The sequence below is a fragment of the Boleophthalmus pectinirostris genome, unplaced genomic scaffold, assembly GCF_026225935.1.
Source record: "Boleophthalmus pectinirostris isolate CB_2022bp ecotype Guang Dong unplaced genomic scaffold, ASM2622593v1 HiC_scaffold_20, whole genome shotgun sequence".
Lineage (NCBI taxonomy): Eukaryota > Metazoa > Chordata > Actinopteri > Gobiiformes > Gobiidae > Boleophthalmus > Boleophthalmus pectinirostris.
The window spans coordinates 20,210,136-20,224,554 of record NW_026571153.1 but is presented as its reverse complement, the minus strand read 5'-3'; the positions used below and the strand labels follow the sequence as shown (position 1 = coordinate 20,224,554).

General features: G+C 35.9%; 1 protein-coding gene across 1 annotated transcript; it reads right to left on the bottom strand.

The window, feature by feature from the left end:
* Window positions 1-10,975: 10,975 nt before the first annotated feature.
* On the bottom strand, window positions 10,976-13,474 carry mrpl52 (mitochondrial ribosomal protein L52). The gene is made up of 5 exons (XM_020937795.2): window positions 13,396-13,474; window positions 13,092-13,161; window positions 12,562-12,629; window positions 12,380-12,444; window positions 10,976-11,666 (listed from the first exon to the last, which is right to left on the bottom strand). Exons 1-5 carry the CDS (start codon window positions 13,472-13,474, stop codon window positions 11,514-11,516), a joined length of 435 nt encoding a protein of 144 aa, XP_020793454.2. The 3' UTR covers window positions 10,976-11,513.
* Between the last annotated feature and the right edge of the window lie 945 nt (window positions 13,475-14,419).

Below are 14,419 nucleotides of genomic sequence, written 5' to 3'. Positions count from 1 at the left end.
CACAGAGGTTCTTTGTGTATTTTTAACTTTTTTTTTTTTTTTTTGTACATTTTTTAGCAATTTCTCAGAATGTAAGAAATGCTACCCCAATGCTATTTTCTTATCTCTTAAAATGTTGTTTCCTCATCAAACAAATAACTGGAGTTGTGTTTAGTTTCATCCACACATGTTTAACACACAAACCCTTCATATTTAGACTGAGTTCTCCTCAAACAGAAAACGCTCTGTTCCATCTTGTGATGTCATGTCGTAATCCAAGAAGTGCTGCACAGTTTTAAACTCCATATACCTTCACTCAAACCATTTGGATAATTTCAATCCTGGAATTAACTATCTCTGCTGAACAAAAGATAAACAGTAGCTGATAACTTGAAACCTACCACTACATGATATCACAAGGTGGAATAGAGCATTATGAGCTTTGGAGATGTAGACAGTTTAATAATAAAGGGTTCCTCAAATATATGTGAGGTATGTTTTTGATGAGGTAACAACATTATAACATGTCTTACTGCTCACATTAATCCATTTTGTGTAATATAGGACTTTAAAGTGTTTCTGTCTAGTGTTAGATTTTATTGACCTACTAATTCTTTCTAAACCATAGAGTTTGTACAGACTCTGGTTAGATTTCTACAGTTACATAGCTGGATGTTTGGTGCCAGCATCACGTGTCGAGGAACTGGGTGGAAAAAATGATGAAACACACATTTTTCTGGAGGAGCTGCTCCTAAATCACCATCTGGATTCAAAAACGTGCAGAGGGCTGGTGTGTGTATATAGGCTTGCTGCATGTTCCTATAGATGTACACTATCAGTCAAAAGTTTGGACACACTTTTTTATTTATGTTTTTTTTGTTTTGTTTGTTTGTTTTGTTTTGTTTTTTCATTATTTTCCTGATCATTAACATTGTAGATTCAAACTAAAGGCATCAAAACCGAATAATGAATGCACAGATATGGAATGTACCAGTCAAAAAGTTTGGACACCATTTTCTTCCCTTATCTTGACTAATTTCTACATTTTGCATACACACAGACTATATCAAATATATGAAGTAATATATATGGAATTGTGTAGCAAAGAAAAACAAGTTAAACAGCTTTTTCAAATCCTCTAAGCAGCCACCCTTTATTTGTCGAAAAATATTTAGGAAAAAAAAAAATACCATACGTAATTCCATATATCTTGCTTCATATATTTGATGTCTTTTCTGTATATACAAAAGAAAGAAAGTAGTAAAAATAAAGAAAAAGGAGAGGGTGTGTCCAATTTTTGACTGGTAATGTAGAAAACAAATAATAAACTCAAAATCACTCAACCTTATATTAGAATGTAGTTATTTTACTTTTTGCTGCATTAATTCTATATATCTTGCTTCTTGTATTTTCTGCATCTATTTCAAATATATTTAATTAGAAGCCAATATGAATTTGTACATTGATGCTTATATCAATCAACAATAGAATAACTAAAAAATACAAAAATCTATTAAAAATTCCTCCCCACATCTACTATATTCCCAAAGTTGCTATTCCACTGTGTGTCACTCCGTTCGGCAGCCCGTGCAATGTTTTCCATATCTAAAATGTAGAACGCAGTAAACATTAAGAAAAAAAACATTGAATGAGGTGGTGTGTCCAAACTCTTGACTGGCTGTGTACATTAAAAAAGCATTGCACCCTGCTCGCCTGTAAAAATATATGGAAAAACGTGTGAAGAAAACTTGCACACTGTAGAAGAAACGTGATCAGGAGCTAGAGGGGCTATAGGGCAAAATTATGGACATCTGCAAAGTTCTGTATTTCCTCTCTCTCTGCAAAATCGTTTTTTTTGGGGGGTTTTTTCAGTCCGCTCCGCCTCCAAACCACAAGTATCTGATCTGTTTTTGCATTCTCCCTTTGCTCTTTAACTTCCTACATTCTCCAAAGTCAGTCAAAGGTATTCAGAAAAAAAAAAAGTAAATACTTTCCCAGCTGTATTGCAACTAAAAATATGGTGTGCTTATATCTTTTTGAAGATCCCTTTTGTCAAACTTACATACAAAAACCAGTAAGAGATTGTTAGAACAATTAAAAATGTGATGTTATGAAATGTAATGATTTTAGTAAAGAATTTAGTACATAGAAAATAGATTTCTTAACTTTTGTGACTGTTTTTGTGCATTTGTTTTTTGGTTTGCTCAAAGCCGGGACAGAAACTCAAATTAAATGTGCTAGAAAATAAGTCTCAGCCATTTCAGCAGGTCTGAAACCATAAAGAAGAATGTGCTGCCGTCTAGATCTAAAATGAAAGAAGTATCCACTGTAAAATGTACTTTACTAAAGAACAGATACCTAAAAAAAAACTGTACTTGAATTGAACTTTTACTTTTATACCTCATTACTTTCCACCACTAGAACCAAACCACCCCAAAACATAAAAGCAAAAGTAGTTGAAGTTTCAGACAAATTTCCAGTTCATTTACGTGACTAAGATGTGGTTGGGTTATTCTTACAACCTTTATTTGGGGTCACTGACACAGATTTTGGTAAAACTTTTGAGAAAAAATTCTGGGAAAAGTAAGGGGTATGGGAGATTTGCTGTCATGGTAATGGTCAGCTAAACAAATCAAAGGCAAAGAAAACCAGATCATCAATTGTGGTTTAATAAAGAGGGGTAGACTTCAGCTTAAAGCTTCAGCTGACTTTACAAAGAGACTGTTTGTACAAAGGTTAAAGTGGAACTAAACACTAAATCCATTTTTTATTTTGCTACTAAACAGTGTACGTGGTGTTTTAATAGCATTGTCTACTGTTTCTAGTAATTTCTGTCTTTGTTTTTGTCTCTCACAATCCTCCTACAACCCATATCAACTGTTTTTTATTTTCTCTGCACCACATCTGTTCCTCCTCTCCTTCTCTAGTGGCCCCCTCTGTCAGCTGGTCTTCACATTTGTCTACTTGGAGCTCTCTTAGGTGCCGTAACAATTCGGAGCCATCCGTCACTCAAGGAAAACATCAACATAGAAAACACAGTTGAACTATGCCTCAGAAAAAAAAGAAAAACATATTTTAATCATTTCTAGAGACACTGTTGATTTACATTTATTTGAGTAACTTTTTAAAGAAATTGTACTTTTCAGAGTACTTTTCGAGAAGCATATTTTTAATTCTACTTGAGTAATACAACTCTTAGTCAAGTAAAAGTTGTATTTACTCTTCCCACTGTAAATAAGTCTACAAGTGACAAAAGATTTATGCTGACAATACGAAATGATTTGAACATTTGTATTTCTTGCACCATTCCTTCAGATATGATTTAGCTTTTCTCAGATATGATTTTCATTTTCGTGTCCTGATTGAAATGTTGTGATGCACTTAAGGCAGTATGGGAGTAAGTGTGAAGGCTTTGTCTCACTTTCTAGTTTCACTGTAGTAGCCTAGCACCAGTGATGTGAGTATGCCTATACCTGATCGCCTTTAAGTTACTCTCACTCTCACTTTTACTTGAATAATATTATTTTGAATGTTACTCTTAATTGAGTAAAATTTTCAGCTACTCTACCTGTGCTGTAAATAATTGGAGGTATATGGTTACTCTATCACATCAAATAGTGGGATTCTCTGTTGGTGTGCCACTTTTTTTCTCATTGCTTTTTTTTTCTTGTCAGCCATTTTAGTGCTGAACTTGAGCTTGGCTGGAACCACCATCTAGGCTCAGCACTGCTTTCCAATGCCAGGCAGGAAGTGGCCAGGGCAGCTGCTTGCAATTCAACCTGAGACTTTGTTTGGGTGACCTACATTATGGCTCCATTTATTTTCTACTGTAAATGGGAACTTTTCATGTGTTCGAAGCAAAGGTAGTCATTGTGGTGCTTAAGACAAACAAGCACAGAGAACAGATATTAGAGGAGAGTCATGAAGTCTGCTTACCTGGCACTGGGGCTAGTGCAATATGAAGAGAGTGACCAGTGTTGTTTAGAGCTCGCAAATCTTTGGTTAAAACAATTTCGCTGGACAGTAATTAACCAAGTCATTTACAGAAAAATTTCATACTTAAAGGTGCACTATGTAACTTTTTGTTCCACTGTATGACATTTCAAAAGTTTAGACACACCATCTCATTCAATGTTTTTTTTCTTTATTTTTATTTTCTACATTTTTACACACAGTGGGCATCAAATATATGAAGTAAGATATCTGGAATTATGTAGCAAATGGAGACAAGACGGTGACTCCACCAGGCTAAGTTACAGGTCAAGTCTGTGGAGAGGCAAGCCCACTCAGCCCACAGGGTTTTTAAGTTATAGTTGAATAAATGTAGGTTAAAAATAAGTTAAATGACACTGTGGAATGTTCTTCACAAAGCAATAACATCTTTATGAAGACAAACAAACAGATCCATCACTAGAAAAGTTACATACTAACCCTTTAAACAAAATGTCATGGAAATACTTACCAAGAATGATGGCATAATATGTGCCAGGCATTTTCAGTTAGATGCCTCTACTCAGCACAATGGAAAACAGCTTTAACGGGTTAGTCACTAAAATAAAATGCATTTAGCAGCTAGCTTAGAATATTGAGTCAATGAATAAGAGCATGTTGGACTGAACCAGAACATTTACAAGGTGGATTACAATATTTTACTACTGTGATTTAGGCCATTACATTGAAAGGGGCACTATGTAACATTTCTGGTGGTGGATCTGACAACTGCTTATTATTGAGTTATTTGGTGGTGTCACATGCTTTTCATATTTGAAAAAGAACCTGTTCTGTGGCCTGTTAGAGGTCTCTTCCATGCAATTTTATGCTGTTTGTCATAAAACTAAAATTTCAAACTTGATTTCAATACTAATAGACTTTATACTCAATACTGATTCCAATACTATGATGGTGATCTTTCTTTAGACAATACAATGTGATTTTCAACATTAAATCATTATAGTACTTTATATTATATTCAAATCAAATCAAATCAAACTTTATTTATAAAGCGCTTTTCATACAAAACTGTAACACAAAGTGCTTTACAGTGATTAAAAACAATCCCACATTTCCATCCACCCACCCACTTACCCATGTGGCCTTATATTTGTGTAATGCTGTAAACCCTCAGTCGTCCAGGTATAGTTCCATAGCACAGTGGTTCTCGGTGGGATGTGTTTGGGTCTCCTAAAAATTGTGATAACAATTGATCATAATTTAAATAATACAATTTCTTATGATATACAATCTCAAAATATATCGTTTTTGATGGCAACAACGCTAATAAAATAAGGATTGTGATAATTACATTTTTTACCCAAATTAGGTTACATACATATGGTTTGAACATTGCAAAGCACTTTGGTACGTGTTCTGATGCAGCCCACCATCATTCTAAAGCTATTCAGGAAACATTCATTTCTTTCTTGTGAATGTGACTTTTTATGTATCAACCCTACTGTTTAATTGAGTCAAATGTGTAAGCCCATGTGTTCAGGAAAGGTGGGGGTGCTTCTAGGTCAGGAAGCGGTCTTTTGAAACTACTTGCTGAATCAGACTCTCCACAAACCCCCCAGACTCTGTGCCCATCGCCCCACCAACCCAAAACTCCACGTCAGCCTGATCTGCCAGGAACTGCCCCTCCACAAAGATTCTGGAGAGTGGGTAGACAACTCCACTGGCTGATCCTCAAAGGCTCTGTACCATTTCCTCACTGACCTCACCTAACTCTGGAACGCTCTTCTTTTACCAGGCTCCTCTCCACCATCGCTGACTCCTGCACAATACGGCACATCTGGATCTCATTTCCTCAAAACCAAAACAACGTGAGGAGCATAGGGGGAGGAGGAGGAGGGGAAGAAAAGATGGGAGGAGACAGAAGAGGGAAGGATATTTAGAATGGATTTGAATTTCAGGCTTTAGGAATATCTCAAACCACCATAAATGTCCATTAGGCATCATCACAAAGGTGTTGTGACCTCACGTAATGGTCTTTAAAGGACATTAAAGCCACAGAATGTAACATTTTAGCCAAAAACACAGTTTTGGCTGTATTTATTGTACTAAAAACATGTGTCCTTACTGTGAACAAGCTTGCATCTCCACAAACCTGACTCTTCCTTGGCCTGTAGGAGGGCCTTGTCCTGCTTGAATATATTTGAACATAAAACTTATCTATCTCCACAAAGAATGTTCCTAAGTATGGTTTTAATATTCACACAATTATGCAGGTACCCTAACACCTCTAAAAATGTACATACTGTACCTTTAAATTCACCTAGCAAATAAGTGGAATATAATAATGTGATGCATAACATCTGGATATGAAATCTATATGTAGTTAAAAAAAATGATATGGGTCGATTTTATACCACTAAACCAGTTTCATTACATAGTGCACAAGGTGCACTATGTAACTTTTCTGTTAGAGGGTTCGCCACCTGCTTGATTCCATGCAGATGTTATTGTTTTGTATTTACAGTTTCGCACCTCCATGGAGATAAGCAGGCCATATTACAAGGCCAAGTCTGTGGAGAAGTGGGTATGCTCTTTGCGGTAGTTTTGAGATATAAAAACACCTGTAAATGAATAAATACATGTTATATTTGTTTATTGCTGTACTGTGAAACATCCCAGGCAAAGCAATGACATGACCACTGAGACAAACAGATGGCAGACTTTCCAATAGAAACACCTTTAAGGGCTGTTGATCATTTAAAAGTATTGAGTGATCATTAGAGTATATAGACAAAACTATATGAAGTGATGGTGGTGGATCATTATGTGGGTTTGTGTTTGAATTGGGAACAAACCATTTTACCACTATGAAACTGTGCACACTGAAGTTGTTCAGCTAAAGTTTGAAGGAGCAGCTCATTCCATTTAAGCTCTTAATTATGTAGGTATTTATTAGCAAGAGTGTGTTACTGAGGGAGTGTGGCATCTGTGTTTAATATTCTAACGGAAACAGTGTAAATCTCTGGAGATTAAAACAGATATTTGGATTAAACGTTGATTGATACTGATCCTGATACTGACTGATTGATCCTGTATATATCTGTTAGTTCTTAAAGCTGCATTGCGTAAAATTTCTAGTGGAGGGTGCACCACCTCCTTATCTCCATGAAAATGTTTCTTGTCTATGTTAGAGATAGTAGAGATTAAACAAATTTATCACAAGGGAGACAAGCAGGTTACAGCAATACGCTACATTAAAGTTCAGATCTGTGGAGAGTCGCCCGATTCACAGATGAAATTCATGTATTTTTGAGCAATAGAAACACCCTTAATGAATAAATGCTAGGTGGATATGCTTAAGGTCATACCACAGAAAATTCCAGACAAGTAGGTAGCAGACCCTCCACCAGAGAAGTTTCACAAAGAAACTATTATGCATTTCTATGACAAGTACAAGGAAATGATGTATTTATATAAAGACAAATGAAACCTGTGAATCATGAGTTTAATCTGGCCTGTTACATATAAATACCAAAAAAGACCAAGTCTCCAGCTAACTCAGTCACTCACTAACTTTTCCTTTCTGCGGTTGTCTCTTTATAATCTAAATATAATATAATGATACGAAACCGATTCATTGACTAAGTGACTAAAGGTCTACAACCCTAAAAGGAAGTCTACAATCAGAGCAGAAAATTGGAGGAGAGTTAACATGTTTTATGTTTAACATACTTCATTTGCCATATATTAGGAACAAATGGCAACTCTAAAGCTCTGTTTCAAATGAGCCACTGCCCTCCACTTTTTCCTGAAGTCTTTTAAAAAGCCCATACTTTGCTATTTTCTGATCTTTGTTATAATATTGTTTCCTCATCACAAAGATACCAGGAGTTTCATTACATTCACATATGTTTAACACACAAATCCTGCATATTTATCTCTAAAACAAAAACACTCTGTTCCACCTTGTGATGTCATGTGGTAATACAGAACACTAGACAGGACACTAGAATCATTTGGATAATTTCAGAACCTTGATTTGCCCATCTCTACTGAACTAAAGGGAAATTGTGGCTGCTAACTACCACTACATGACATCACAAGGTGGAACAAAGCTTTCTGAGCTTTGGGGACAGACTGCTGATGCAGAATTACTCAAACATGTGTGAATGAAACAAAACACAACTCCAGGTATGTTTCTGATAAGGTAACAGCATTATAACATGACTTAAAGCTCACAAGAATTCCTTTTGTGTAATACAGGAACTTTAAAAGGCTCAAATAATTTTTGCACTTACAAGACTTTTCATACCTGAACACCTGCAGCTTGTTCGACCCACACCCCTCTAAAGACAACAAATATTCAGCTCTTAACACTGTAAAAAGACAAAGAATGAGGCGCGAGGAGGGGGGGAAAAAAACTCCCATTTCCACAGCAAAGAATCTGCAACTCAGCGGCTAGTGGCCTTAATTACAGTGAGGCTTTTGCTGAAGTCTGCAACACGACCCGGGCACATGGAGGGGGAGTACAAACCGAGTAGAAGGACTAAAGAAAGCAGGAATTTAAGAAGGAGTTGCAAATAAACATACACTAATTGTTCAAAATATCAATTGTTAAATGTCCTATATCTCACAAAATTGACTCTTGTGAGAGTTAAGCCATGTTAGAATGTTGTTTCTTAATCAAAAACATACCTGAAGTTGTGTTTTGTTTCATTCACACATGTTTAAGTAACTCTTTATTATTAGTCTTTCTATATCTCCAAAGCTCAAAATGCTCTGTTCCACCTTGTGATGTCAAGAAGCAGTTGTAGTTTTCACATGTTATTTGTATATATGTAACAGTTTCTTCTGTTTTTGTCGACTTTTATGTGAAGCACTTTGGTCAGCTGAAGTTAAATTTTTAAAGCTATATAAATACACTTGAACTGAATTGAAACCATTAGATTGTATTAAAAGCAAAAAACTCTAAAATTAAACTTTTTGATGGAGGTTCTGCTACTTGCTTGTCGCCATTGATATTATTGCTTTGCCTCAAATTTTCCACAGAAAAGCTCTCTATAATTGTACCATATCTAATGTACTGTGTAGAAATTTGGGGTTCAACATGTAAAACTTACCTACAACCTTTATTTATTTGACAAAAAAGGACCTTAAGAATTATCACCAACAGTCATTGTAGAGAGCCATCCAACCCAATATTTGCTCAACTTAAAGTGTAGAAAATGCAGGATATTGTTGACTTAAGTCTCCTTAAGTCATGCATAAAGCAAAGTGCAATGTATTACCTGTAAATATTCAAAGACTGTTTGAGATGAGAACAAGCCACTACAATTTAAAAGGAGCTTACATGTTTAAAAAACCCAGATTCAGAACCAAGGTTATGGAGCGAAGCGTCGCTGTGAAAGGAGTTAACTTATGGAACAGTCTTGACAAAAAAATAAAAGAATCAAGTACAATGATGACATTTTAAAAACATATAAAATCGAATGCAGTGTGTATGTATGAAAAAGAAAACTAAAAGTTGTTGTCCATAATAGTGAAGATTACTGTTTGCAATTGATCAGTAATTGTGCCTGAACTGATATGGAATGTTTCGTAACCATCGGTGTTAATGTATTGTCTTGAAAAAGGAAAGGGGGGCAGATAACATAAGATTTTTTCTTCTTTCTGCTCCTTTTCATTCATTTCCTGTGTGTCTGATGTTGTGACACTGTCGATGTCTTTTTATGCTTTATGAATGAAATAAATAAATAAATAAAATAAATAAATAAATAATAAAAGCATTAAATGTATATATCTTGGTGCATTCAATTACAAGTGTTTGATTGCTTGATCGATATCTTGCTCTCCTTGCCTCTCGGTAGATCTGACCTGTGACTTGGCCTTGTGGTGCTGCATGTCTTCATGGAGATACACAGGCTCACATTTTTATATAATGCTTTTCCACCTTCAAGGCACTCAGTCTTTTTACAACAAGAAACCACTCACCCATTCACACAGACACTGGGGCCAAGGTGGGTTAAGTGTCTTGTCCAAGGACACAACAGTAGCATTCACCTGTGGGAGCTGGAAACACACCACCAACCTGTGGGTCTGTGGATCTGATCGCTCAACTAATGATGTTTATGTTGACAGTGGGATTTGAACTGCCAACCTTTGGATCAGTGGACAAACACTTTACTAACTGAGCTACTGAATAAATATTATTCACTTCTGTGGAATATTCCAGGCTAAAGAATACCATCACCATGAAGACAATCATATGACTGACCTTCCACCAGAAAATACACAATACAACTTTAAACTAAAAAATGCTAACTATATAAGAATTACAGTCTCACTTCTGCAATGTGTCGACAAAAATAGACATAGACATAATAGATTCCATGCGGAGGTAGAAGAAAGAATACCAAAATTACTTAAGAAGTCAAGTTTCTATATCACCTAATAATGACTAATAAAGCTGTACATGACTTCTTCAGTTTTAAAAGACCTATTGTGAGCTTTAAGCCATGTTATAATGTTGTTACCTCAGAAATATACCCAGACAACTCTAGGAATTTTTTTCATGAGGAAACAATATTATAACATAGATCAGAAAATAGCATAAGAAGGGCCCTTTAAGACGAATACTTAGTAAAGGAGGTTAGAGTTGGTGTTGACAGCTATGATGTGACTGCACTAGAAAGCTAGAAAAGGCCTTCATAAGAACTCATCACCAGTTTCAAGAAATATGACTTCACTACAGCCAAACCATGACCCCTCTAACACACACACACAAACACATTTATGACCTGAATCAGTGGGACTTTATGCTGACCAACTCCTCCCTTCCTCTGCTCAACACCACTCCACTGTGAGCCTCTGACAAAATGGAGCCTCTTCTACAGTAGAAATGCTGCATCCTAGTGGAAGTAAAATGGTATTAAGAGACTATTTTTGTTACTAATAGATATGGTCCATAAACAATTGATTACTGTAGCAAAAAATCTAAAATGTCAAACTTGATTTCAATACAAATGAAACCATTTTAACAGCATGATGATAAAAACACACCCTTTATTTAGATAGTAGAACGTCATTTTCAACATTAGTACTTTTAATGTTGGACAAAATATATAAAATCTTTATGCAGTTTTAATCTAAATCTAAGAGCAGGGATTGCTAGTCTTTTAAACAGGGGAAGGTCTTTATACAATAACCCTGCTTTGCAAGTATGAAAGTCATGAGTAAATTTGTTTGATAATAATCCTTGATTTTACTAATTTTATTAAAAACCTGAATTAATCTAATTAATTAAACTAATTGCCCAGCCCTATATACTAGTCTATGTGGGGTTTAAACTTGTTCTGATAGAGCTCAGATGAGTATCTAGTTTCTATATTTTTAGTAGATAAGGATTATCTACTAAAGTTAATCTACTAAGTAGATTAAAACTGAAAACATTATAAGTGCACATAATTAATTAATATCACAGAAGGTTTGTACAGATTATAAATAGAGAGATTTATTCAACTATTTAATTTCTGAAATAAAAAAAACCAAAAAACAAAGAAACATGTGCAAACAAAACATTGAATCTAGCTCTTTGGGACCTTCTTTGTTAATAGTCTTCCTTTGGGTTTGAGGAATTTTGATTTTCTATGCTCTTCATGTTGTTCGGCTTCCTCTTGTCTCTTTGCCCAGGTCTCTATGCCTCTGTCCACCTCCGAGCTCAACATCACAATACGTCTCTGGAAAAAACAAACAGTAACAATATGACTGCACCCTGTTGTAGAATAAACTGAAGTAGGGTTGTGAAAAGTATCGAAAATCAGATACTAATTGATTCTAAACCTAGTATTAAAATGAGATACTCAGTCCCGGAGATATGAATACCCAAGACATTGTGATGGTTTTGTCCTTTAAAGTCAAGTCCAGTCTAGTGTTGTCACGATACTAAAATTTCAAACTCAATTTCCACTAAGGAATAGATGTGATACTCAATACAGGTTCCGATACCACAATGATAATAAAAAAACAACAAAAAATGTCTTTTTACAAACATTATTTAGACATTTTCAAAATTAAATAATAGTACTTTCCTTATAATACAATTGGTTCTTCTATATCTCTGTAATCCTTCTGTTGTCCAGGTATATGTGATCCTATATTTGCCCTGGTGCAGCCCAAGATCATCTAAAGCTATTCAGGAAACATTTTGGCACTGTTGATCCAACTTTTTAGTATCGATACCTGCTAAAATGAGTAACTAGGTTCAATACAACAAGAATACTAATGATAACCCTTGTCCGGTATAACTATGTGTCTGTTGTACATAGTGTTATACCTCTGATAATGTAGGTAAATAAAAAAGACTGAGCTGGCAGTGTTGGGGTGGCACAGCACAGAATTGCAATTCCTCAATCACATCCACTTATTCATACTGCCAAATGACTTCACTTACAGCTAGATCTTCCCTCTCTTGCCTTCTCCTTAGGTGACCTTTTAGTGGAGGGGCTGGTCTCCCATCTGTGGACATAAGAGTACGAATTAAATGTTTTTGTCTGTCAACGCAAAATGTAAATACACATTGAGGTGTATAGCTGCCAAAGGGACAAAAATCAAGAAGAATAATGAATTTCTCACCTGCAAAAGACCAGTCTGGAAGATCTGTTAAAGGTCCAAATTCAGAACCCGATCGGGAGAGTCCATTCCTAAAATAAGTCAAATAGTAAACAAACACTAATTGTATTTTTAGTAGAAAGGGAAAGTCATCCAGAACAGTATAAATACTTTGCATTGATTGTTCTACAATGTATCTCTATTGGTGGAATGTTCATTAGTTACCATGGTGAAAAAAGTTAAGATTGCATGAAAACTCAATCAAAAATACAAAACCTCTTTCTGCTCAAATTGTGTTAAAATACAGCTTAGATTAAAGTCTTCAAAGGGCTTCAGATAGAGAAGTGCCCCCAGGTATCTTCACCCCCACAGGGAATGTTGATGAGATCAGCTGCAAAGTATTAATAGTGATATCCCAAAACCTTTCTACAAACTTGACAAACTTCTTGGATGAAATCTTATCCCATTCAAAGTTAGTCATTTTTGAAGCTTTGGTTAAGTTTAGTAAAAGCATTTTATTCTCGTTCTGAAATCTCAAATAATTGTGAACTTACTCTTGCCTCCATTTCTGCCCAGCTTGTGCGGTGCATGTTGTGTTGAGCTGCCTTGCCCCGTGTCTCAGGACTGAAACAACACACTTACATTATCACCACATCAATAAGAGAATAACACTGCAGACACACGCTGTTGTTAGCATCATAGCCGCTAACAAAACGTGGGCTTATGCAAGTCCTCTAACAAAACAGGACTTTCCAAAATAAATAACGATACTTAAATAAGTTCACACCTAATAAAAACTAAAGTTAGATTACACAAAGCTGCGTAAATAGAATAAATTGATGGTAACCTCTATCTCACCTGAACAGCACAGCGTCCTGAAGGGAGCCGCCATGTTGACTGCACTGTGGTTCTTTGCCCAGCAGAGGGAGCTAAACATACAGGAATTGCTTTCAGATCACGCTCCAGTCTCTCGGGATCAGTGACCAGCGAATTTAATTAATGGTCTAAGCAGTTAACCCTCAGTATTTTCTTACTTTTGACGGAAACTTTAGCAAATTATTAAAACTAATCTTTCCTCCTAAGTCCTTAAGCATATTCTTCGCCTATGCTCTATTAAAGGAAGTTTTATATTATGCAAAATACTCTTGTGGGCTTTAAGTCATGTTATAATGTTGTTACCTCATCAAAAGCATACCCAGAGTTGTGTTTTGTTTCATTCACACATGTTTAAGTAATATTTTATTATTACTCTGTTTACATCTTCAAAGCTCAACATGCTGTTCCTCCTTGTGATGTCAGAAAGCTTTTACCTTTTGTTTAGTAGCGATTAGAAATCCCAAGTCTGAAATAATTGAAATGATTCTAGTGAAGGTGTATGGAGTTTAAAAACACAGTGGAGCACGTCCTGTATTTCCACATGACATCACAAGGTGGAATAGAGTGTTTTTAGTTTGAGAGAAAATGTGTGACATGTATGAATGAAACAAAACAAAAGATATATTTGTCCCGGTGTGTTTTTGATGAGGAAACATTATAACAGTGATCAGATAGTGTATTATAGGCCATTTAAGTAGCCTATTCTATTCTCTCCCCCCTCCTCTGTGAATGCCAGACTGCTGATTGCTTCAACCGGTGATAAATAGGTCTAGCCCCACCACCACCAGCCTATTCTCTGATCTTCAATAAACTTCTGAAATCTATGGAGTGCCGCTACACTAAGCCCAGAAGAATTTTTGTGTTGGCTTTTCGGACATGTTCCCACTCGCAGCCAGCCGTGAGATAAACGCTATGGTTTGCAGAGGAGGCTGCTGTGAGACTGAACCGCAGGACCATGAAACACTCCCGGGCCGTTTCGGAAAGAGGCGGGGGCTTCAAGGCACAC